This window comes from Pararge aegeria, chromosome 9 (genome assembly GCF_905163445.1).
Source record: "Pararge aegeria chromosome 9, ilParAegt1.1, whole genome shotgun sequence".
Classification (NCBI taxonomy): Eukaryota; Metazoa; Arthropoda; class Insecta; order Lepidoptera; family Nymphalidae; genus Pararge; species Pararge aegeria.
The window spans coordinates 13,544,616-13,570,165 of record NC_053188.1 but is presented as its reverse complement, the minus strand read 5'-3'; the positions used below and the strand labels follow the sequence as shown (position 1 = coordinate 13,570,165).

At 36.6% G+C, this 25,550-nt stretch overlaps 2 protein-coding genes across 7 annotated transcripts; one reads left to right on the top strand and one right to left on the bottom strand.

Moving 5' to 3' along the window:
- The first annotated feature begins 195 nt into the window (after positions 1 to 195).
- LOC120626536 (cell division cycle 5-like protein) lies at positions 196 to 15,223 on the top strand. Its single transcript, XM_039894080.1, has 16 exons — positions 196 to 386; positions 463 to 728; positions 1,766 to 1,896; positions 2,096 to 2,255; positions 3,046 to 3,214; positions 4,367 to 4,501; positions 5,850 to 6,004; positions 7,050 to 7,208; positions 7,992 to 8,067; positions 8,705 to 8,797; positions 9,876 to 10,044; positions 11,115 to 11,297; positions 12,095 to 12,300; positions 12,892 to 13,054; positions 13,773 to 13,912; positions 14,856 to 15,223. The coding sequence occupies exons 1-16, from the start codon at positions 342 to 344 to the stop codon at positions 14,985 to 14,987; spliced, it is 2,382 nt and encodes a 793-aa protein (XP_039750014.1). The 5' UTR covers positions 196 to 341; the 3' UTR covers positions 14,988 to 15,223.
- A 3,998-nt stretch (positions 15,224 to 19,221) lies between these two features.
- LOC120626592 lies at positions 19,222 to 25,193 on the bottom strand. Of its 6 annotated transcripts, XR_005658863.1 has the most exons (5): positions 25,136 to 25,180; positions 22,436 to 22,646; positions 21,743 to 22,255; positions 20,072 to 21,424; positions 19,222 to 19,895 (listed from the first exon to the last, which is right to left on the bottom strand). XR_005658863.1 is itself a non-coding variant. In XM_039894148.1 (4 exons), the coding sequence occupies exons 3-4, from the start codon at positions 22,233 to 22,235 to the stop codon at positions 20,280 to 20,282; spliced, it is 1,638 nt and encodes a 545-aa protein (XP_039750082.1). In that variant the 5' UTR covers positions 22,236 to 22,255; positions 22,436 to 22,646; positions 25,142 to 25,193; the 3' UTR covers positions 19,222 to 20,279. The 6 variants fall into 6 exon arrangements, 5 of the variants coding, with proteins under 5 accessions (XP_039750082.1, XP_039750083.1, XP_039750081.1 ...); XM_039894148.1 differs by having other exon boundaries at positions 19,222 to 21,424; positions 25,142 to 25,193; XM_039894149.1 differs by having other exon boundaries at positions 19,222 to 21,424; positions 22,436 to 22,580; positions 25,136 to 25,190.
- Positions 25,194 to 25,550: the final 357 nt, after the last annotated feature.

Here is a 25,550-nt window from a genome sequence, read left to right as displayed (position 1 = left end):
CCGGGCTGCCAACTTTCAAGGATTAAGAATTTAACTATTATTTATGTATGTGCTCTGTGGTAACTAGGTCCTCCAAAGAGGATACAAAACTACAGTCTACACGGTGCAAGTAGCTAGCGGCGGCAAAAAAATTAATTGAGTTTTCTATAATCTGTTCCGTGGTTGCATTTGTCAATTCAAATGTCACATGTCAATTTTACGAGTGGATTTGATTGTGGAGTGTAGAGTAATATTGTTTAAAAAGTTTTATAAAATCTTATCCTTGTATTAAGTTAAAATATAAAAATATTGTAATAATTGATTGTCCTTTAACTCAGTAGTGTAATAACAACTCGGTAACAATGCCGCGAATAATGATAAAAGGTGGCGTTTGGCGGAACACGGAGGTTTGTTTAGATTTTGTGATATATTTATAATCTTATTACAATATTACTAAGTTAGTATATTATCACATAATTCTAGGATGAAATACTTAAAGCGGCGGTGATGAAATATGGGAAAAACCAATGGTCCCGTATTGCGTCTTTGCTGCACCGTAAGTCGGCTAAACAGTGTAAAGCGCGATGGTACGAATGGTTGGACCCCAGCATCAAGAAGACGGAATGGTCGCGCGAAGAGGACGAGAAGTTACTGCACCTCGCCAAGCTGATGCCCACTCAATGGAGGACCATTGCCCCCATCATCGGCCGTACCGCCGCACAATGTTTGGAGCGATACGAATATTTACTGTAAGTATAAATTAATCAATATACTTCTTCATGAACCTTTCTCTGTACTTAGTTGACTGGAACCATTCAATACTTGTATGGCAGCTGGTATGGCTCCCATCTGTTTCAAATTTAAGAATACTCAGCTATAGTTTCTGCAAGGCACTCAGTTTGTGGTCAGGAATCTTTTTTTATGGCTCCGGTCTGGTTCAAATTAAAGAATACTCAGCTATAGTCACTGCAAGGCACTCAGTATGTGGTCAGGCATTTCCTTTTCCTGAACGTGTTTGGAATTCTTTCAGGAATTCTTCATTCTTGCTTTCTTCTTACAGTTATTACCAAAATAGAGGAATTAATGCTCATGTACACTTTTAAAATGCCTCAAGTTGAAGTTACGACTTGTATATTGAACACAGGATTTATAAATTATTCATGTATAACTTTGTGTTAGCATTTATGAGCATAAAGTTAAAGCTGAAAGCTGAAGCTGAACACACCTTAGAGGAAGTATTGTTATTGGATAATTATAATATGAGATGCAACCTATCTCATATTATAATCTCCAATAAAATAAAAACTTCACTTCAATAAAATAAAAACTTGTCTAAAATGTGGACCTATTTATATGTATTTTTCATTCCATAGTTTTCTCTTAGCAAAAATCATTTATTAAGTAGTTCAAAATTATAGCTCATAGGATAGGAAGGGTCATTTTAGATCAACATCTTCACAGTATTAAAACCTATGCCATCTTAAAGTATTAGTGTTAAATGAGTGACAAATTTATGGTTTTACCAGATTTGAAAAAGTACCACTCATCAAATTCACAATTAATTATGACTTAGCAGCACTTGTATTAAATAAATTGAACCTCAAATGGTTGTACAGAGGATAGATTTTAATATAATTGAAGAATCTAGATATATTTGACTATTGTTTATTTTCAAGAATAAGTAATACCAATCAACGATTTTTAATCTTTAAACACATGCTTCTTTATGTTAATTTTGAATTAGTTAAGAGATTATATAGTGTTCATAACCTTTTTATAATTGCAGGGATCAAGCTCAAAAAAAAGAAGAGGGAGAGGATATGGGAGATGATCCACGAAAGTTGAAACCTGGAGAAATTGATCCCAATCCTGAGACCAAACCTGCAAGACCTGACCCCAAAGACATGGACGAAGATGGTAGGATAGTTCTTAGATAATTGTCATGAAGTGTATTTAATATACATTACTGAAGTTTTTGTACTTATTTAATTATTTACTATCCACCATTTTAACCTATTATTCGCCCACTACGCTGTCACAGGTCTGAATAAAAATACCCGTTTATAAATAAGCATCTAGCCAAAATATCAATAAATATTTTGATAATAATTGACAGAGTTGGAAATGCTATCTGAAGCTCGAGCACGTTTAGCGAATACCCAAGGGAAGAAAGCTAAAAGGAAGGCACGTGAAAAGCAACTGGAAGAAGCTCGCAGGCTAGCTGCTCTGCAGAAACGTAGGGAACTGAGTGCTGCTGGTATTTCTGTTCCAATGAGGTAAGCCATTTAATCATTTTGCCATACCCTATCTTCAATTATGTTTCACATGCTTACTTTACTAACTTTATAAAAATTGTAATTTGAGATTCTACATAAGTTAAACAGAACAATTTGTTACATTTTATACACATACATAAAGTGGAAGATAAGGTTCCATCAATCTTTGTTCAAAATCGAACTTGAGAACTTATTCTTCAGTCAATGTTATAAGATGTTATATTATTAATAAAGGCCTATGTTTGAGAGCTTTGACTGAGCCAGGAAATAAACCAATTTATTAGTATTTACTATGATAAAATGAAACTTATATTTACTGTGCAATTAACTGCAAAGAAAGAAATGTGATTGCAATAATTTACGATTAGAAGTAAGAATAAACTTATAGTGCAATATACTAGGTTACATAAAATTCATAATTTGTCTTGGAGATGTCTCTTAAAATTTTGTGTTAAACGTTAGCCTAAAGGACTATGTAATCGATAAAAAAGCTTGGGCGTTAGTTTTTGCTATAACCAGGTTGCACTTCTAATAATTTTAAATGACAATGTGAGATTATGGTAACAAATAAAAAAAAGACCTGGCCAACTATGTTGTGAGATTCTTCTTAGGCCAGGGCGCGTTTGGAACTCTCGTAGCTTTAGTTTTAAGTTTACGAATATGGTTATCGCCATCATCTCACTGCCGTGTAATTCCCATGTAATGTACGCATCAAAAGTGCCACTTAAATAAAGATATTTTTGACTTTGACTTTAACTTTAACTAAACTAGTAAATAATAATTTGTTAAGGCGCAAAAAGAAGCGTGGCGTTGATTACAACTCGGAAATACCGTTTGAGAAGAAACCGGCGTCAGGATTCTATGACACTTCCACTGAAGTAGTGGACCCTATGGCGCCGGACTTCTCCAGGCTACGACAGCAACATCTCGACGGCGAATTGCATTCCGAAAAAGAAGAGGTACCTACATTATAAATAAAGATATATATTCTGTTTATCACATGGTTTATCACATGTGCTCGCCCTCATTTAGGAAACTCTTAAAATGCGGAGTGCTGCTACATAAGGTTGAAAGAACTCAAAGTATTCATTTTAACATTTGTCTGAGTCAATGGTTTTAGACTTTACATCAATTCAGTAAAGTTATCTTGATAAAAAAAAAGTCAATGTAACCTCGCGGAAATACAAATTACAGTTTTCTTAATTATTTATTTCATCATCATCATCATATCAACCCATTATCGGCCCACTATAGGGCTCGGGTTTCCTCTCACAATGAAAAGGGTTTAGGTCCCCCACGTTGGCCCAGTGCGGATTCTTCTTCTTCTTCTACTTGCGGCTCAAGTTCGCCTGGTCCCTGGTGTCACGTCGACCGGCTACGATCTATTGTGACGCCGCTGTCTAGATCTCCCAGCAAGCATTGGTCGCCGCGAGGAATAGCAGCACTTTCCTTGCTGGAAGAAGTTTAGCATCCTCTGGTTGTATTATATACTTCCCCAAAAGAGTGCTGCGTTATGCATCAGCGCGGGGCAGGAACTACCGTTACAGAGTCTATATAGATATGTGTCCTGCAGCTTGAAGTTGAACATGTGCCTGTTAAGCCCACAGTGCCCCGTAAGCGCTCGCACTAGGATGCATAGGTTTTTCTGTTGAGTGCTAATGCCTCAGACGCGGCCCTTCTGTTGAATGGTTTTATTAGCACTCGAGAGTGCTTCATTCCTGGGAGTTGTGTCCAGCGAATGAGTGTATGGTAGTTGCAAAAGGTTTGTAGGGTGAGTTGCGCCAGGCTTTTGGGTATTAGTTCGGATTGCTGGACAATTATTTATTTAATCTTTGTAATTCCACAATATCATCGAATGCGTACATGCCTCTATTCGTATGTTTGATCGCGAGACGCAATGTACAAATACCTGGGCTCCCCTTTCATCGCTCATGAGATACAAAATTTATTGTTAAATTGTAATTTGTTTATATTGGAAAAAAACTACCGGTAAGTTACTTGCCGGCTTCATCTCGGTATAGTCAGCCTTCCATCTGTGTTACTACAAACAGACAGTTAATTATATTAACTTTGTATGAAATTTGTATATATTAAAAGTATTTTCATTGCAGAGGGAACGTCGAAAGGATAAGCAGAAGTTAAAGCAACGTAAGGAAAATGATGTACCCCAAGCGATGCTGCAAGGCGATGAGCCAGCTAAAAAGCGAAGTAAGCTTGTGCTACCTGAGCCACAGGTTTCAGATCAGGTAAGTTTTTGTAATAACTTGAAAACTCCGTTAGTAGGTCACCATCAGATACATTTGGCGTTTTGACAGATTACCAATACAAAAACTATCAGAAAGTAAAATTTTTCAAACGGTTTTAATTTTTTTAACGAAAGATCGTGAAACAGGCCCTAATTATACTAATAATTAAATAATATATATTTTTATAGAAAAACGCGCGCACTTACATGAGATACTCGATAGCGATGGTATATTGTCATAAGAAAACGTCATGACGTTTGCAGTGACGGCATACCGGTCGATTTTACCGGCAAGGCCAATATATTTTTTACATCCTTACTAATGTTAGCAATGCGAAAGTATGTTTGTTTCTTTGTCCTTTCTTCACGCCCTTACTAAGCAACCATCGACTTGCTTTTTTTTAAAGAGTTCTGAGATCTGACCCTTTTTTTTGTTATCCATGTTTGTACGCTATAGTGATTGTTCGGCTTATTACAGGTTTTCACAACGCTTACAAATAATTTCACAATTTCGGAATTCAATATGTATTAATTACATTTATTTGCGTCAATGAATTGATAAAATGTTATATTTATTAATAAAACTGCCTCATAAAATCTAAAAATATTTTACATACTAATTAATAGGTTATAATGTTTTTATTTGACGGCCGATTGGCGCAGTGGGCAGCGAACCTGCTATCTGAGTCCGAGGCTGTGGGTTAGATTCCAACATCTGGAAAAAATATTTGTGTAGTGGACATGAATGTTGCCTGGGTGTTTATATGTATATTAGAAGTATTTATGTATATTATTCCTAAAAATATACATCAGTCATCTTAGTACCTATAACGCAAACTACTCTTTCTTTGGGGCTAGATGGCGATGTTGTATTTTAAAAAATAAATTAAAATAAATCCTACTTATATTATAAATGCGAACGTTTGTATGGATGGATGTATGGATGTTTGTTACTCTTTCACGCAAAAACTACTGAACTAATTCGAGTGAATTTTGAAATGGAGATAGATTATACCTTGGATTAACAATTTTGGCTGCGATTTAGCCCGGGAAAATGGTACGGTTCCCTTAGGATTCATGAAGGACCATAAAACCGCGAACAAAGCCGCGGGCAACAGCTGGTTCAAATAAATTTAAATTAAATTAATAAATTAAACATCAAAGTCCAAGTTTGGTTAAGCTTAAATTTAATTATTTGAAATGAGTAGAAGAAATAACGGAGAAAGTAACATAGGCTACTTTATTATCCCAGTTAAACAAACGGTTTCAACGGGATTTGTGAAAAACCGTAATGAATGCAGACGAAGTACGCGGGCTACAGCTAGTCAAAAAATAAATTTCGTTTGTAGGAGCTCCAACAAGTGGTGAAGCTAGGCCGCGCGTCAGAGGCGGCGCGCGAAAGTGCAGGCGAGGCGGGCGCGGCCACGGACGCCTTGCTCGCGCACTACGCGCTCACGCCCGCGCCCGCCACTGCACTGCGCACGCCCGTAGACCAGCAGGACAGGTGAGGGTGTACTATAACAGGGGTCTCCAACCTTTGGCGCCGCAGAAAGTACAGAGGTGCACCGCGAAGCGCTACTTCCGTACTCCGGGCGTAGCTGCCGCCGTATCAGCCGTATCAATGATGCGGGGCCCCCGCACTACGGCCTAACGTGGTCAAGTGAAAATTTGTAAAATGTTACAAAAATTAGTAAGTGACATTGTTCACTTAACCTCGTGACTGCCGGGAAAAAAACATATAAAACAATTTAAAAAAAAACGTACAGGACAACTAAAAGCAAGAAATAAATATTTTCTACAACATTTTTAGTCGGTGCAAAGTAAAATGTTGAAAATTACTTTAATAAAGATATTTTTGACTTTGGGCCCCCGAATTAATTATGATATAGGGCACGCTATGCCCCTCCAAGGCACGCTATGCAACGACTGTACCTAAAATAAACAGGAAAAATAATTTTTGACAGTCTTTGCAGTGTCACGGTTTGTCCCACACTTTGGAAAAGTGTATGTAGATCACCAAGCTCAGCCAACTCATTGTTAGGGTAGTTTTATTTTTTTGATTTTGGTTCAAATTCATTACTTATTATGGTTTTCTTCTTACGAGGTCCATATAGACTAAATATTAAAAAAAAAAATTAAAGAGTATCTGCTGAGTTTCTTTACTGTGGAATCTGCTTTACGAACCGGTGGTAGAGTCACTACATACAGACTTTTTCAGGTAGTTATCTCAATACTTTGCCATCTAAGCCACGGTTTTCATACCACCTACGCCGTCTCTTATGAGTCTTACAGCGACGTCGTTTGTGGCTTTAGATAAGAGAAAATATTGCAATTTCGATCAAATTTTTATACTATATCAATTTTAATTGCCAATCCACTCAGATCACGATTGCCGGAGGAAGGCTGGTAAAAAACAATTTATCACATGCGTTTTATTAAATTTATGTACGCACATATTCGATATTGCCTCTAACACTAAATGGGAACATTTTAAAAATGAAATCGCCGATCTCTGCCGTATGTTTCTCAACGTAGTATTTCTCTTTCAGAATCCTTATGGAAGCGCAGAATGTGATGGCTCTGACCCACGTGGATACACCGCTGAAGGGCGGTCTCAACACCCCGCTGCACGAATCTGACTTCTCGGGTTCACTGCCCCAATCACAAGCTGTGGCCACGCCTAACACAGTACTCGCCACACCGTTTAGGTAACGCTATCAAGAAAACTTCATGCCATTACAGGTCCACAATAGCACAGGCCAAAATACATGTTTCTCCCAGAGAATAGTATACAATTTTGTCTTCTCCCACAGCTTTATCAACTCTCCAAGTGTTGGAGAATAAATGTAAATAATACCATAATAAATTAACGTGTTATAATTATGTCATTAAGGTGATGTACACTAAAACACGAAGGAATTATCAAGAAAAGCAACGGCTGAGTGGGTTCGTTTCCCACAACTGGAAAATGTTTGTGTGATGAACACGAATGTTTTTCAGTGTCTGGGTGTTTATCTGTATACTATAAGTATTTATGTATATTATTCATAAAAATATTTAACAGCTATCTTAGTACCCATAACCCAAGCTACGCTTACTTTGGGGCTAGATGGCGATGTATGTGTACATTGTCGTAATATATTTATTTATTTAAATTAAATTTATTCATGCACGTCTTTATTCGAATTGGTTGTGAGATCGTAATGCCGACACCCTTCCAAACCAACATGAGGACTGGCTTGGGAGCTCTTCTCATGATTTGGTTTCCTCGTATCAGAGAGGCGTTGCGAAATAACTAACAACCCCTCTAATATGCAAGCTATCGCTGTGCCAAACGACAAGTATTGCTAGCATTCGCGCCATGAGAGAGAGTTATGTCTACCCATTATCTCGTCTATCTCGTGGTATGCTAGCCCTACAACTCAGCGCAGTAGTTGAGTAGTAGACACACTTTTGCATTTGTAATATAGTATAGATTTGTCCGTTCATAGATCATCACGCAGTGAAGCGTCGACGCCGGGAAGCTTCGCAACTCCCGGACAGGGCGCGGGACACACAGGACTTTTGGTAATTTGGCTTTTTAGTCTTCTCACACTTCGTTTGTTAAATAAAATATAGTTGTAAAGAATCTGTGACTGTAAAACCTGTAGCATTAGGTCTATTTTAAATTAAATTTATAGCCGAGACAGTACGTTGGTATATAAGTTATAACTTCATCGATTATGTTCGATCCGACTTCCCCTTTTAGTGGAACGAACATTTATATAACAACCTCTGGCTATTATTGTTTACTTTTTTTTTTAACTTGTACGCCTTTTGTATTTGAATTCGTTTAAGGACAATGTTACCGTTTTGTTTTTTTTTTAGGTTTATCTTTTAAAAGATAAGATCTAATTTTTCTCATAATGTTGAGTTATAAATTGGATCTAAATTATATTTATTGTTTTTTAATATTAGTTAACCCTTTAATTCCTAATAATGTTATTTCAATCTTTTTAATATATTTTAGTTTCTACGCTAACAAAGTATCATATTACGAAAAAGTCAATAAAATGGTTTGGTTAGCTGGGTTGGAACGACAATAACACAAAAAACGAAAAGTAAAAAGCACTAGTGTCAAAAAATCCATCTTTCCGCACGATATACACATAAACTATCACTTTTTGAGCAACTATATTAAAAATATATTTTTTGTTACATTCAGACTCCAGGACTGCGTGACAAGCTGAGTATTAATCCAGAAGACCGAATGAGCACGGGTGACACTCCACAGCAATTGAACCATGTACAAAAACAGGTAGCGAAATTAATACTTAATTTAGGGACGGAATAAGCAATATACACTTAAAAGGTTATCCCTCTAGGTAAGATTGACGTCGAGGGCTCGCTTGAAGTCGAATAAAAGAAAGTATATTAGTAGTCATCATCCTCAAATTCAAATCAAATATGTTAATTCGTGGGGCGTTCATTAACGTATGAAGCATTATTGTTAGGTGATAGTTATAAAGACATTCGTAACCTTAAAACTAAAGCGCCCTGGTCTGAGAAGAGCCTACAAAAAACTGACTTAGTTTTTTTTTTGCTATCACCATCTCACAGTCAAATTAATATTTAGCTATGAAGTTAGATCAATTCATTTACAAACTTTTTTTATCATCGTCGTCATTATTATGTCAACCGATGGTCATCCTTTGCCGGACATAGGTATTTTTTAGGGATTTCCACCCTCGTTGGAAATACCACGGTCTCGTGCCGCCTAGATTCAGAGGCACAATTGGACACGTTTTAATACGCATATCATTTGAAATATAAACTTCTTTTTTAGTCAAAACTGTGATAAACTCTTTAAAGATTTTTTTTATCTTATTATTTAATTTTTGCAGTGGTTAATATTATTGTTTATTGGTTTATGTGATAAATAAAATAACATTCGACTTACCAACATGTGTTTTTACACATAAAAACTTACCGTAACTTTTCTACCTACTGACTGTTTGTTTCCCTGGAAAAGCTTATAAATTTGACGGCCGATTGGCGCAGTAGGCAGCCACCCTGCTTTCTGAGTCTGGGTATTTATGTGTATATTATAAGTATTTATGTATATAATACTTAAAACAATATTCATCAGTCATTATACTGGATACTAAATCCATAACACAAGCTACGCTTACTTTGAGACTAGATGGCGCTGTGTGTATTGTCGTTGAAATTTATTTATTTAAATAAATAATAATAAAAAAAAAGTAATAAATCTTTGTTGAAAGGTATAATAGTATTAAAATATAAAAAGATAAATTAAATAACAAAATAATAATAAAAAGATAAAACGCATTTATTTCTTGTTTTAAACTATTTAAGCTATTGTTTGTTCACAGTTGAAAGCGTCAGTGCGTAACGCGCTACAGTCGTTGCCGGCGCCGCGGAACGATTATGAGATCGTGGTTCCGGATCATGAAGAAGACAGCGGGGAGGCCTCCGCTACCGGCCTTGTGGAAGACCAAGCCGATGCTGATGCACGCTTGTATAGAGAACAGGAGGAGAAACGTATGAATATCTTCTCTAATTCTTTCCCTTATCACATACTAAGTGTTTTTTTATTTTTTATTTCACAACAGGTTAGCTTTTGACTCATATTATCTTCTTATTGAAGTTATACTTCTTAATCGGTGTTAGAAAAAAATCATGGGAGTAAAATTATACGATGTAACGAAACGCGCGCGCAGGATAAAGGTAGTTACGAAACCGAGTGAGAGGGGAATATATCGTCCGCCAGCTCACCTTTTACGATGCGCGCGCACACCGTCACAAAAAACCGACACGCTGAAGTGAGCTATAGTCGGCATTTTAGTTTGTCATGAAAAGGTTTGACAGTATACACTTTCAATTGTCAATGTCTGCGGGCTCATTCCGATGATTTAATCGATTCAATTGTACAAAAGTCTCAAATTTTAATTTTCAGTGAAACTTCGTTGTTTGATAATGAGATAACTAGATAATGCGTTATAATAAAACTCTTAAAGTATTAAATACCTTTTGTTACATTGTTAGTGTCGTTTTATCTACAAACGTAAAATGAGGCGTAAAATAAAAATTTTGTAAGGATTTTTATTTCCGGACGTCGGGGTCACCACTGTACTCCCGCGCTATGGTGATACGCTCGACCGTACCGTTATTATTTATTATTATTTATTTATTATCTTTGGAAGTTTATATTGTCAATTTTTGTGAACACTTCGCTTCGCATCTAGTTCGGTAATGTGGAGACCGCTATAGTAACGCCAAAGAAGTATAACTTCTAACGCGTGTACATAAATACACGCTTTTATTTTCGATGTCTTTTATTTTTATCGTAATAATTGACGGACAAAGCAGATCGACCCACCTGCTAAGAAAAACAATTGCCTATTCACAGAGCAATATACTGCAGGGCTAGCAATGTAAATGCCAAATGTACCTGTAATTACTCCCTTCAGACCGGAATACAGCATTGCTGCTTGGCGTTTTTTTTTTTCATATCTTTTGTAGGAATTCTTATCTGTCACGTATTTATAGTAGAGTGCATCAAATGCGCTGCGCTGTCTAGGGTGGTAGTGATGGTGGTCCATATCCCGCAGGGATGGCGGCCCGCGCGCTTCGCTCGGCGGCAGTGCAGCGCGGCGCGGCGCGGCCGGCGGACGTGAACGCGAGCGTGGTGCGCGCGGGCGGCCCGCTCACGCCGCTACAACGCGCAGAGGAGTTGCTCAAGGCCGAGATGCTCACCATGCTGCACTACGACGCGCTGCACGACCCGCCGCCAGGTGCGCCGCGCCACGCCACGCCACACTTAGCACGCCACGCCACACTTACCACGCAACGACACTTTTACCACGCCACGCTACATTACGCACGCCACACCTTTCTTACCATGGTTCGCCACACTTACCACGCCACACCACACTACACTATACCCCGCCATGCCACAATATACGCTTCGCTACACTAGACGGCAAGCTAACACTACACGCCACGCCACACGCCTCACCACACTACACTATACCATGCCACGCTACAATACACGCCTCACAACACTACACGGAATGCTACACTACACGCCACGCCACACAACAATACAATATACCACGCCACGCCACAATACATTCTCGCCATACTATACGCCACGCCACAAACCCAACACGCCACTCTCCGCAACATACTACACACCGCGCCACACTACCAAGCCTCGCTACACGGCACGTCACACTACGCGCTAAACCATGTTACACGCCACGCCACGCTAAATAATATTACACTACACATCTTCACTCAAAACAACGTTACGTCTCGCTGCGTCACGATTTATACACCACACCATACACCACACAGCACTGGCCATGCAACGCCACACGTCGTCACGCAACGACGCCACGGAACGCTACACGTAATGCAAGGCCACACCATGCCACTTTACACTTCCTTACGTTATGCAACGCAACGCTACGCCATACACCACGCTACACTTTGCTAAACCCCGCTGTTCATCTCCACGCATTGCTATGCCAGTTTTTGTTATCTCATGACGTTAGGTTTTATGAGGTTTTTTTTCCTCAATAACTAGGTGTGGAAAAAAAGCGAGCCGTACAACTGCAAGCGTCGCACCTGGCTTATCTGGAACAGCATCCGTACGACCAGTTCACGTCGGAGGAGCTGGCCGAGGCGAAGCAGGAATTGCAAAAAGAGATGGAAGTGGTGCGAGCCGGCATGGGGCACGGCGACCTCGGCATCGATGCGTACACGCAGGTGTGGGAGGAGTGTCTCGCACAGGTCAGTCACACACACACATGTAGCACATGGATGTATTTTTCAATTGAAAGGATACAATTTTATCTTCTCTCAAAACTAATATTATACGTGTTCTAATAAAGGGGGGTCAACTTCTCATATTCCCTGTTGCTGTGATTTGGGAGGGGGCACATTAATTTTATCCCTTGTCAGGGGATATCATTTTTGTCTCCTGCTTTTTGTAAACTTGCTGCCACGAGCAGCAATTTAGCCTCCCATAAGTAGTATAGCCTCCCAGTCCTGAGAAATTCGCCCCCCGTCGGGACCGTTGCGCCAGGCGTGTACATTGCGCCAATGAGTTCGCTGAAAAACACAAGTGTTAGCTCGAACAGCGAAACTAACCTCCGACCTCGTTATCTGTATTTAAACATGCTAACCAATAGTTATTAACGTGTACTTAGGGCCTAATACATAAACGTGGCATAAACTCGAAATAGTTACGCAGTGTTTCTTCACGATTTGACATTTGAAGGATACCGTCTGTTAAAGTGTTACAAAACACTATAAATATTCCGTCGTTATGCCACGTTTATTTGTAAGGATTTAAACTAGTAGTGAATACGAAATTTTTAGGTTCTTTTCCTGCCGGGTCAAAACAGATATACGCGCGCTAATCTGGCCAGCAAAAAGGACAGATTGGAGTCCGCGGAGAAGCGGTTAGAACAAAATCGTAACCACATGGCCAAAGAAGCTAAAAAGTGCTCCAAAATGGAAAAGAAGTTAAGAGTTCTCACAGGTAAGAAGTAATACTGGAATGTATACCGTTATTGACGATTTCCTTTTCCGTCTACATCTCAAATGTATTATATAATCTATTTATTTAGGAGTTCTAAATAGTAATTCGAATGGTGTGTATTTTGTTTCCGTATGAACTTGTTAGCACTGTTGCACAAACCACTGTCACAGCTTTTTTTGGGCCATTAATTAACTTGTATTCGAAGCTCCTAAATTTGTATGTGTATTTTCAACTGCACCAATGATGATACGATATTGATGTTAATTTATTTATACCTAAAAGTTTACATACCTGTTGCATAACTGATGAAACGAATTCAGATCCACGATCAGTCGCGATAGTATTTCGTGTCGAGTATTTTAAAAAAAAATTAGAAACATATGATTTTGCAATACTTAGTTTATTTACTTACTGAGTTTCCTTGGATTGAACGACGAAATGAAATGTTTGTGAAATTGTGTTTCCAAAAATTTCGTACATTGGTATATTTCGTACATTATCTTTTATTATCCAATCAAATAGTACAAAAATAAACGAAAAGGAAACCGAAATGAACCCTAGAAGGTGAAGTGGGTTGCAGGTCTAAAACTAACTATGACAGGGTGTTTGAGTGGTGGCAGTATATGTCTCTAAATTTGGTTTGATTCAACACCTGTCTTAAACTAGTGTTAAAAGTCATGAAACCTATTCTAGTGTTTATGTGTTTTGTTTATTCTAGGTGGTTATCAAAGTAGGACTGCATCGCTAATAAAGCAGTTTCAAGAGTTGCAAGATCAGATCGAGCAATCAAATTTAGAATTGTCAACTTTCAAGTTTTTAGCTGAACAAGAGAAAGCCGCCATTCCACGGAGGATAGAGGTTTGAACAATTTAAATTTTTGTATATTATTTTTCCAAGGTTTCTAAGTATATGATAGCTTTCATTGAAAGTTATTGTATATTCTTCTAAGCGACATAGTTTATCTAATTAAAATACCAGAAGCGATAAAAGTATTCATTTTGATAAAATATATAGTACAGTCAAACCTGGATAAGCGAGAGTTCAAGGGAGCACAATCTCATTCTCGCTTATAGAGGTTTTTCACTAACCCGAGTTTCTCGCTAATGCAGGTACATGGGTAGCGTTTCTCTCTTATAGAGGTACGCAGCAATAACAAGACATATATTCATGCACTATGTAATTTTACTTTATTTAGAACTTGTATTTTGAATGTTTTTCTCTAACTCATAAATTTTGTCGAATATTGCTTGCTCGACTGTCGCTTATATATATGTATAAATAAGTAGCAGTCTCACTAACGGAGGTCCATGAAGGAAAAACGACTCTCTCTTACAAATGTTTCTGTTTCTCGCTAATAGAGGTTTTGGGAGCTTAAAATGACGGGTCCTGGCTATTACTCTCATTTATAGAGTTTTCTCACTTATCCAGTTCTCACTTAGCCAGGTTTGACTGTATTCAGTTTAATTTTATTTATGGTTCACTATTGTGGCTGTAATAACTTCCAGATAAAAGATATCCATATTATGCTGGCCCGGACTTTTTTTGAACTGTTAAATAGAAACAATTCCTCTATACATTCGCGGGATAGCTTATCTCTAACGGTTCTTGCAAGATGGTTCTCAGATGGCAGATGTTTGCCTACTTACTTGAGACCTATTATTTTATTTTGACTAATTTACACATTGTCTACTAGTTATAACCTAATCTGATGTATAAACTATAATACTGTAAAGTTTTATTACAAGCCGGATGTTCCATCCTTATAGACATTGTGTAATTGAATGAATATTTTTCTTTTCAGTCGTTAACGGAAGATGTAAATAGACAAACAGAACGTGAAAAACAACTTCAGAAGCGTTACTCTGAGCTACAAGCCGAGCTAGAAGACATACACAAGGGACGTAAAAGCAAAGAAGTAGAAGCAAAATTTTAGAGAAACGACACTGATATAATCGTTCACAATTTTTTAAGTGAAACTTAAATACAAAAGCAGGCCTACTTCGCTCCGCATTTATGGCAAGAAACCTACAAAGTCGGTGCTAATATATGGAGCTATGCCTCATTAGTGCGTTGCGACGTCGCAGCGTCGACACTACGACGTTTTTATATATATTAAACGACATGTCACTTTCATCTATCATCCGCAAAGTAAAGCCTGCTTCTAGCCAATATATAAAGTTCCATTTTAGTATTCCCCTCTCTCTTTGTATACAGTTTTACTACAAACTTAACTAATTTTATTGCACTAGAAGGTCATAGCGGTTCGTTAAATGGTGCCAGGAGCGTCTCGTGCGATCAAGCCCTAAACATTAATATAAACGCTTATAGGTACAGAGCTCCATCCTCTCCATCCGATATGAAGCCGGTCGAGAGAGTGTTTGTTCTACATTATTTTAACATAAACTGAGTTCGCGGCGCTGTTAGAAGTATATCTCGAAAGTTTTGTTAATATTCTCTTACTTTTACTTTTCAGTAATATTACCTATTTTTTAGCCAAAGACATTTGCAATTACTTACAACAAAAATGGGTAGAAAATCTACAGAATATGACAAATGATTAGGTTTACAATTTCTTTCTAATAAAAAATAACAAGAATGAGATGTTTTCCTAATACTTCACTTTTACATCTCTTATTAACTTTTTTAGTCATGAACATATTTTAATATTAATTCTTTATTATCATATCAGCAGTCACATAATATTTAGGAAACCAAATATGTGTTTATTAGACAACCGACAAAATAACTTTACTTAAGAATTTTAAGACTCGAAATATTTTTTAGACCGCATCTTGGATCACACGTTAAAGCTGTTGACTAAAGTGTAATTATATGTTATGTTCCAAAGTACCTAGTACCTAGTAACTGTACTAAAAATCCTTAACGTTAAGAATAAAACCTCTTCATATCTAACCACACAAATTTTTCGAACTTGTCATAACAATAATGCAAACAATCTTTTTATTACTTTTTAATGTAAAGTATGTTCCAGTGTATCAAATAATTAAAAAAAAAACAAAACAAAAAGAGATGTTCTTTATGTGAGGATTGTTTTCTTAATAATTTAAAATAAACTTTACACTAAAAAGTAAGACAGGTAAGTAAAAAGAGACTTTTAAGAAGTTAGCAACGTTAAAGCTAGGCTTCAAATCTATATGACCATATCCAGTTATGTTCGGTTGTATAGCGTTCTCTAGCTCACTTAGCTCCCATACACATCTCTGGTTGAAAAGCAGCTTATATTAGCAATTTCGAACAAACGGAAAAAAACATCGCACTTTTTTTTGATGTCTCTGAATAAAGAACTGTATTAATATTGCTATAACTACAATTTACAACTATTTAGACGTTTAGTAAATCTTTAGAAAATCTAAAGCCTAGTTCGCACTATGTTCGTAGTTTTGTCCAATAGCAAGTAATTTAGTAGCAAAACAGTGTGAGTATAGTCCGCACAATAATCGAGTCTAGTTTACAAGTGAGTGGCAGTTTGGCAGTTTGGCAAGATTAACAGCCAACAATGAAATAAAGTCATTTTGCAGCAACTAATGAATTCGACTAAATTTATAGGTTTGGATGCGTTTAGCCCGTAAACCAGTACGCACGCCGCGGTTGGAGGCGTTTTCAAACGTTTTCTTTTATTCCACTTCTTTCTTTATGTTTCTGTTTTTAGTATATGTTAATGTTGTGGTAAACAAATAAAGAGTTAAATAAATAGTAAATAAACAACTTACTAATCTTCTCGACTAAATTTTTGATGTAAATTACTCGCTACTACACTAAATTACTAACATATTGCGAACTATTAAGGACCAATTGTCAAGTACCAAGTTAAAATTTAGTAGCTAACTACTTATATAGAGGTCAAATAGATTCTGGACTAGTATGGGCGTGGCTTATCACTTGACAGCTTTGCTATACCTTTTGGGCTAATAAAGAACATATCTAAATAATAAGTGTAAATGCTCCTAAAAAAATATTCGGCCACGGTGATCAATTTCCAACTACGCGGGAGATATTATAGTGCACAAATGTACAAGCAAACTCGTGCATAGCTCTGACACGAACTGAAAGAGGTAATGCGCCGTACCAGCAGCTATACGTGCTACCCGAGGCACGGGTAAAGATTCACTAAACTATCCAATAGGTGTAAATCAGCCTTAAGACGCAGACATCTGATCAAATACAACGTAATAATGGATGGTCAAGAAGAACACGGGATTTTTCCTTTTGGTTGGAAAGCTTTTAGTCCATATATTATATGAAAGTGTAAATGTATTTATAGTTAATTTGAAATAACATCAATAAATAATGAAATAAGTATAAAAGTATTTTTTATTGTTACTAACAACCTACTTAACGTTATCCATACTAATATCAAAAATGCGAAAGTGTCTTTGTTTCTCTCTTCCTTCACGCTCTAAGCAACTTATCGACATGATTTTTGGCATAGACTTATTTGAAAGGACTGAGTAATATAGGCTATCCCAACAAAATAAACTGTTTTGTTGGGATAGCCTATATTACACGGCAGTGGCGGTACTACCATACAAGACGAAAAGCCGGGCTTGCATTACAATAAATATCTCTTTTAAATTTTTCTCGACTATTCCGAAATTAAATTAACAAAATAATTAAAACTTGATAGCAACGAGGATATAAATACATTGTTTTAACTTTTGCTCAATAGTATATACTCTTTGTCTACTTTACTGCAAGCACTACGTTACTCTGGCAGGTAGACTCTGTGGTACCAACCAGCCGAACGGCGCGGCGCCGCACCGAACTATCACTATCGCGCTCTTCGCGTGTCTTCGTACGCGATCGGAGGTCCCGCTTTGTCTCGCTCACACTCATTTGCTTATATGGGGCTTTTATTTTACTGCTCTCATAGAAATTTCAATGTATTTAGCAGAGACATTCTAGATTATTTAATAATTTAGTATGGAGATCAAAAACCAGATTGCGAGTTTTATGAAGATTAGTGAAGATGACCAGCGAACGAATTGAAACAACTTCACGCGTGTTATTATTTGCGTTACAACTAGTTGACACTTGACAGATTCATTATTATTGATTAGTAACTACTTAGTATGGAGGGTAGAGGTCTACCCTCTACCCTCCATACTACTTAGTTAGGAGTTTTTTATTGTTTTTTTGAGTTGAATAGTGCATTTTATTGGTTTGTTTTTCTACAAATTATAGTAAATATTGTTAAATATGAGCTATAATTGTGTCTGTGGCGAAATCAAAAAATAATTGGCGAACAACAGGTAAATTTTTTTAAATTTAAAAATTGTTAGTTGATGTTGCAATTTTTTTTCTTTTGAAAATAATGGTTGAAACGCGGCTGGTTACAACATAAATTACCAGGCATCATAAAATTAAAGAGAGCAGAACTCAAAGAAACACTTGGCATTTCTATGATTACTTTTTAATTTGTGCAAACATTGCATAGAAACTTCTTTATCATGATTCGCGTGCTGACCTTAATCGTAGTGTTTTTCAAAGATTTCTTGATATTGTTTGTCATTGAGCACAACAAGAATGGTTACTTAGAGATCATGACGAGTTAAATTTGTCCTTTAGGTAACTGGGCTTGCTCAAATTCAAAACCCTAGGAACGCCACTGTTACACGGGTGTCGTAAAAAAATCGTGATTAGTTAGTGCAGAAAACCTTTGTGGGGCTGAGTATATGCTTTTATAACATGATACCGATGGTAATATTACATTTATCATTACATAAGCTTAAATAACGTAAAATTAAAACACATTTAATACATCGAGTTTACTATACTATTGATGAATTTCTTAATGACAAGGATGCCTGGAAGCAAGCTGCTCACACAAGATAGAAAAATGATTATAAAATTATGTTACAAAAGACCAACTGCTGAGTTTCTTGCTGGCTCCTCGGTATAATCTTCCTTCCGAACCGTTGGTAGAGTCACTACGAACAGACTTACTTGACGTTCTAAAAGTGCGTAGGTATATTAGGCCTACTTGAAATAAATCAATTTTGAATATGAATTAATGCGGACGAAGAACGCGGGCAACAGATAGTATATTAATATAATATGGTCTAACATTAGAAATAAAAATAAATAAATAGAAGTATCCAAACAAACAAATTGTAATAAACAAAACTAATAATTAGTTAGGATCAAGGAAATTATATCGATGCGACATCAGTTGTTGAGTATTCCCGATTCCTGAACGAAGATTTTAGGTCTTGTTGTGGTGTCAATGTCAGGGGGAGAAAAGGGGGAATTTACCGGTGATGGTGGGAAAAACGAGGATAGCGAACTTAAAAAGACAGTTGGTAGAAGGTGATTCTGTACTTCCCATAACACCTAATTATTGTAATAAGTAGGTAATTGTCTATAAAGGAAAGTAAAACAAACAACCAGTTTTATTGACGGGAGTCGTTGAAAGTTACAAACCACAAGTTGCAAACAAGATAAAAGATGAGTATTAACACATTTACATTAAACCGACTTAGTTGCTAGAAGCTGTTATAAGCACCATTGTGACCAAATAATAAAAAAGGTCAAAGTTTAGGCATGATAATTAAACTTTATAAAACTATTCAAACCTAAGCCTGCTACCAGTAGTCAAAAGCTAACTTTTTGAATCATCATATCAACTCATTACCGGCCTACTACAGGGTACGGGTCTCCTTCCGCAATGAGAAGGGTTTCCGTAGTCCACCATGCTGGCCCAGTTCCGATTGGAGGACTCCGCACGCTTTTTAGTTGTCTACATCTTTCATTTATTCTCCGCTCCAATTGTTATTAGCGTGATCTTATATAGCTTATAGGCTTCCTCGATAAATGGACTATCCTACAACAAACACGTGGTTACTGAGAGGAAACGCGTTAAACCAAACAAACTTCAGGTCATAAGGAATTGGTTGGAAGAAAAATGTTGTCCTAATCATTCGAATTTCTTTTTGTACATATATAATCCCATTCAGCTTTGCAAGGCATGTCATTACTCATCATACTTTAAGTACCTACCACTGAGTGTCTGCAATCAACACCTGTCGTGTTATAAAAAACACACACGCCGTCTTCAGATAAAATCCAAAGAGTCTTGTATTAATGGCCATAAACGATTTGTTTTGTTCCGAGGTACAACAGTTTTCCAGTTAAAAACTTCCACAGTTTCCTAGTAGGTACATGTAAAGAACATTGTTGACAACATTACATTTTTGACATCGTTATTTTAATAACGCGAATATTGATTTTTTTCTTCATGACATATCTCTAAATCGCTATCACTATCTGTAATAACATATGTTTCGATTACTTTATTATCAGAACTATCATTTCGATTTCTCAGTAATTTCTCTCCTTTGTCTGCATAGTCTTCAAAGTCGCTATCACTATCGGTAATAACATAACTGTTAGAGCGTGTTTCGACAGCTTCGAATTTATCTTTAAAGTAATTAGGCGTATAAATAGTTGAGCTTGCAAAATATTTTGATGGTGGCTTGTTAACTGTTGGTTGATTTTGCTCTAGTTGTAATATTCCTTCATTAAATACATCTGCATTATCCTCTAGGCCAGTTTTACTATCTTCAATAACAATAATTGCAGTGTTTCTTTCTATAACTTCTACTTCTGTTGAAGTGGGACTGTATGATAAATTAATAGGGCTATTTGAAGCCGAGTATGCATCAGTTTTTGTTATTGGATAGTTGACTGTTTCATAATCTATTTCGATGTCATCATTTCTCTCTCTTGCTTCATTTTTACTATGTCCAATGAAAATAATGTTTGTGTTATTAACTTCTACATTTTTGATGGGACTATTTGGTAAATTAATCTTCTTATTTGAAATTGCGTTTGCACCATTTATTGTGATTGGTGTGATAACTGGTTCATGATCTGTTTCTATGTAGTCATCTTTATTGTGCAATTTTGGTAATATTTTTTCATTATTGTCTATGTGATCTTTAAAGACGCATTTACTATCTTCAATAGCAAAAACTGAAGTGTTTGTTTGGATAACTTCAATATAATTTTTGATAGAACTATTCGGTAAATTAATAGCACTATTAATAGACGTCTGGGCAATATTTTTTATTGCTGGTTTATTAATTGCTTCACTATTTATTACTAACGTCACTGTATTGTCTTCCAAGTCACTGCCATCATCAGTTAAAACAATAATAGTATCCTCTTTAGTGGGAATATAAGGTGAGTAAATTATAGTGTTGTCAGACTCGTAATCTGCTCCTTTATTATCAGAATCAACAAACATATCGTCAAGGCTGCGCAATCCGAAATATTCTAAAGTCTTTTTGAGATCGTTGGAGTCTTGATTATTATCTCGAAGTTGTAAGTCGTATTTAGCGTTAATTATTTCTGCAAACAAGGAAAGATTTTGTAAATTTGTTTTACCTTATCTTAGGTTTTTCTTCAAATGTTTTAAATTCTTGGATTTTCTGTTAAATAATCTAAATACTAGCCTGGATCTAGGATATTGACGGTGGTCCACCCATGCCGTTGATCGTGGTTATCATCACTTATATAGAATAATTACCGATTAAACACGCAAACTGCATTGGATAAGCGTGGTGGGTATATGCTCTTAAACCCTGGCTGCTGCAGTTTAGATAGTTATTATTGAATGAAAAGACCGATTCTCAAATTTATTCATATTTACATTATTATCAATGTTACCTTCCTCGTTGACATAAACGAATTCGTCTATTTCAGTTGAACCTGTTTCTTCTAAAAAATCAAACTGTAAGTCGAAATTATTTGCGATCTCATTTTTAATTGTATCTTCTTGATTAGTATTTTTTTCGTCACCGTAGGACGATGCAGTATCTGACAGACTATTAGCATATTGCAATAAGAAATCAGCGTTAAAGTTGTTAATTAATTTAACATCAGGTAAGTATGGTACGCCTTGAAATGTAATATTATTCGATATCTGTCGTTGTAAAATTGAACAGTTCCACAAATAGTTTTGACAGAAAAAACATTGTTTTGCCGAATTTGCGTGTTCGACCGATAAGTCGACTAATAAATTAATAATTCCTTTAGATAGATATCCGTCAGTATCTTTAATTAATTTGTTTTTTCTTCCAGGAATTGATGATTTTAGCGTCTGCATTTTCTTAGGTTTTTTTTGTTTGAACGGTGAAGAGGCGTTGATACTTGAAGGCATCTTCGTTTTACGAGCTGTACCTAGAAGTTAATATATTATTGTAGTGTGTATTTTTTATTAAGAAATTTAGGAAAAAACTACTAGCATGTTCTTGAAATTTTTTATTGAAACGCAATTAATGCTATGTCGAGAATAGAAAAGAAGACCCCTACAAAATAGAAAAGAAAATAGATAGATAGATAGAGTAAGAAAATACCTACGTAGACCACATCAAATCATACTTGGAGTATGGATAACGCTGTGGAGGTCAGTCCCTCTGATATTATTGTACTGGAAAAGCCCTGGTAGAATAGTCGTGTCTACCGAATGGCTAATGACAGCAGTCTGTTGTAATGTTCTCTGCCACTGCAACCAATTTGTACTTAAGTATAATAAGAGATTTTTTCTTATCGTGTTTGGTGTTCAATCTTTCTGCAAACAAATAAAGTTTCCGTGAATTTTGTTTTTCCTTACCTTGGGTTTTGTTTCCTCATTTCACACATTGGTTTAGCTATAGTTAAAACCTAGAGAAAAACACCAAAGAACTGTAAACATCGGCCTTTATTGTAAAGATGCGAGATGACAGTCCATGCCTGAATGCACTCTGGAGAAGTGTAACCTTAACGGGTATTAACCGTGTTTTAAAGCTTAAGATACATCGTCCCATTCGAATATTAGATGCTACCATTATAGTAGATGCCGTGCCGTAAGATTAAAATAGGCCCTTCATCATCACCACCATCACATCAACCCATAACCGGCTACAGAGCACGGTTCTCCTCCCACAATGAGAAAGGGTTAAGGTCGTAGTCCACCACGCTGGCCCATTGCGGATTGGTGGACTCCACACACCTTTCAGAACATTATGTAGAACTCTCAAGCATGCAGGTTTTCTTCACCGTTGATTTTAATAACTTAAATTAGCCAAATATAATACCTTTAAAATAATAGGCCCTAAGGGCATTGTAACCACTATAGTATCCTTATATTCGAATGGGTCAATGTACAAGTGTTTTTTTTATTCCACCTTTATGAAAATACATGGATATTTTTTTATTCCACTACAAGTTAGCCTTTGGCTCATTAAGTAACGATGCAAACTAAGATGGTAACGGGCTAACCTGTTAGGTTCCTAGGAGTATAGCAGTAATAAGCCATGCCTACCCCTTATCATCGGTATCGCGAAAACACCCGAACGCTAAATTGCTTAGCGACACGTCTGCGAAGAGCCTTCCACCAGACCAGACCAGAGGTAATTCAGAAATTACAAATTTCTAAACTGCGTTTACCGGGGATCGGACCCGGAACCTCCCACTTATACGGTTACAGCGCTAGCGAGGTCGTCAAATTTCTCGTTAGTCTCACTAAAACTCTAGACCGGCTGGACTGGTTTGGCTAATTTAGGTCTTAAATTATTCGTGGAGATCCAGAAAAGGTTAAAACGGTGACGAAAATACTAAAAACCAAAGAAATAATTATACACGATTCTTCTGTACGTGTGTTTGTGCTTTTCTAGACCAATTTTGATGAAATGTGTGTTTCAATTGTTTTTTTAAATAGGGTAAGGTACGGGGTAGTTTAGTTCTAGTCCGGGCCATAGTTTTTCAAAGAGGCTCTTTAAAAAAATGTAACAGGTTACAATAAAAATATTTACTTGTAATAAAACTTTGAACATTCAACTATGAACTATTAAATAATGATATCTAGTCCGGAATTCTATGATTTATTTCGATAGGCCATCTCTTCCTTATTCGGCCATCTACCCTACTACGACAATACACACATCGCCATCTAGGCCCAAAGTAAGCGTAGCTTGTGGTATTGGCACTCAGATGACTGATGAATATTTTTTAAGAATCTACATAAATACTTATAATATACAGATAAACTCCCAGACACTGAAAAGCACACATGTTACACACACAAAATTTTTCCAGTTGTGCTAGTCTAACCCACAGCCTTGCCCACTACGCAAAACGGCTTACTGAATGGTTTGAAAATAAAATTGGACCCGGTAGATGGCGCTGCATTTCCGGACCTCTGCGGGGTGCACTATTACCTATTTAATTATAATTATTGTCACCATACCCGAGCTAAATGAAATACTTAGTGTGTTAGTTAACCTTTCGGATTTATTGCATCCAACTCTTCCTTTGTGAGCGTAGACAGAATATAGCCCCTACTGCCTATGTCTTTTAGCCACTCTGTATTTCGTCCATCATTATTTGACGTGCCAAGTTTGCTTGTTGATGCACCAAAGTACACATTTTATTGCAACTTAATCTTCCCAAAATATTGTTATGCCCTTTTTATTCGAGAATATGAATATGAGAATATTATTTACTTGACAACGCGAGTTCCAAATTCCAATACCAGATTACACTAGTACCACTTTATAATCCAATTCACAGTAACTAAGCACTTTTGAATACAATTCACATATAATCTATAATATGTGAATTTATTTCGGACCTTAGATAATTTAACATTGCTACGGTATCAGAGTAGAATAAACCGCAATACGTATAAAAGTACTATCTGCGTTATAAACATTGGGTTATTCCCACTTTTCGGTAATCCCAAGTAGCTATTGGTTAATAAATCACAATATTGAGAACTCAATCGAGACGCGTCGTAGTGGCTCTACCTATTTATAGATATTCACTACCAATATTTTATGCAGTGTGATAAGCGATAGGTGAGTCACTACAAAATGTCCACTCGCCAAAGGCGATTAAATGATGTTATTTATTTAACTACTTACTTAAGTAGTAGGTACCTACGTGATCGACGTATCTAGATAACTGATAACGTAAACCTACTATCTGCCAATTACATATCGTTCCTACCCACTTAAACCGCGTAAGTCAAATTAACATAGGTAGGTATTTAATTTTTGGGGGTACAAATCTATAGCGTACCTCTACCTTTTTACTAACTCCACCGCTCCAGCCCACAGAATTAAGAACACACAGAAACCGTGTACACGTCTGATCAAAAACAACTCCACTTTAAAATGGTTTCGCGTACAAACGGTTGGTCATTTCATAGCATTTAGCAGTTGACAGTAATTATTTCACCTCTAATATTCTAAGCGTTCACCGTAAAATAGTATATTTCTGCGATTGATGAAAGTTTTCTTGAATTTATTTCTCCTTACCTCAGGTGTTACTTCCTCATTTCATATTTTGGAAATAGATATTCGACATTTTTAACATCGCCCTACTAGATAGCAATGACTAAGATGTGAGCGCGATTACACCATACGCGCAGACCTCGGTTGATTTCTAATCAATTATTGGCGCTTTTATCGCTCTCATTAAATATTAATTAAAT

Coding starts and splice junctions, on each gene's coding strand:
- LOC120626536 (XM_039894080.1), top strand. CDS start 342: ATGCCGCGAATAATGATAAAAGGTGGCGTTTGGCGGAACACGGAG. Junction 12,301..12,891: donor GGGAGGAGTGTCTCGCACAG/GTCAGTCACACA, acceptor CGAAATTTTTAG/GTTCTTTTCCTGCCGGGTCA. Junction 13,055..13,772: donor GAAGTTAAGAGTTCTCACAG/GTAAGAAGTAAT, acceptor TGTTTATTCTAG/GTGGTTATCAAAGTAGGACT.
- LOC120626592 (XM_039894148.1), bottom strand. CDS start 22,235: ATGCCTTCAAGTATCAACGCCTCTTCACCGTTCAAACAAAAAAAACCT. Junction 21,425..21,742: donor CGTTTATGTCAACGAGGAAG/GTAACATTGATA, acceptor CCTTGTTTGCAG/AAATAATTAACGCTAAATAC.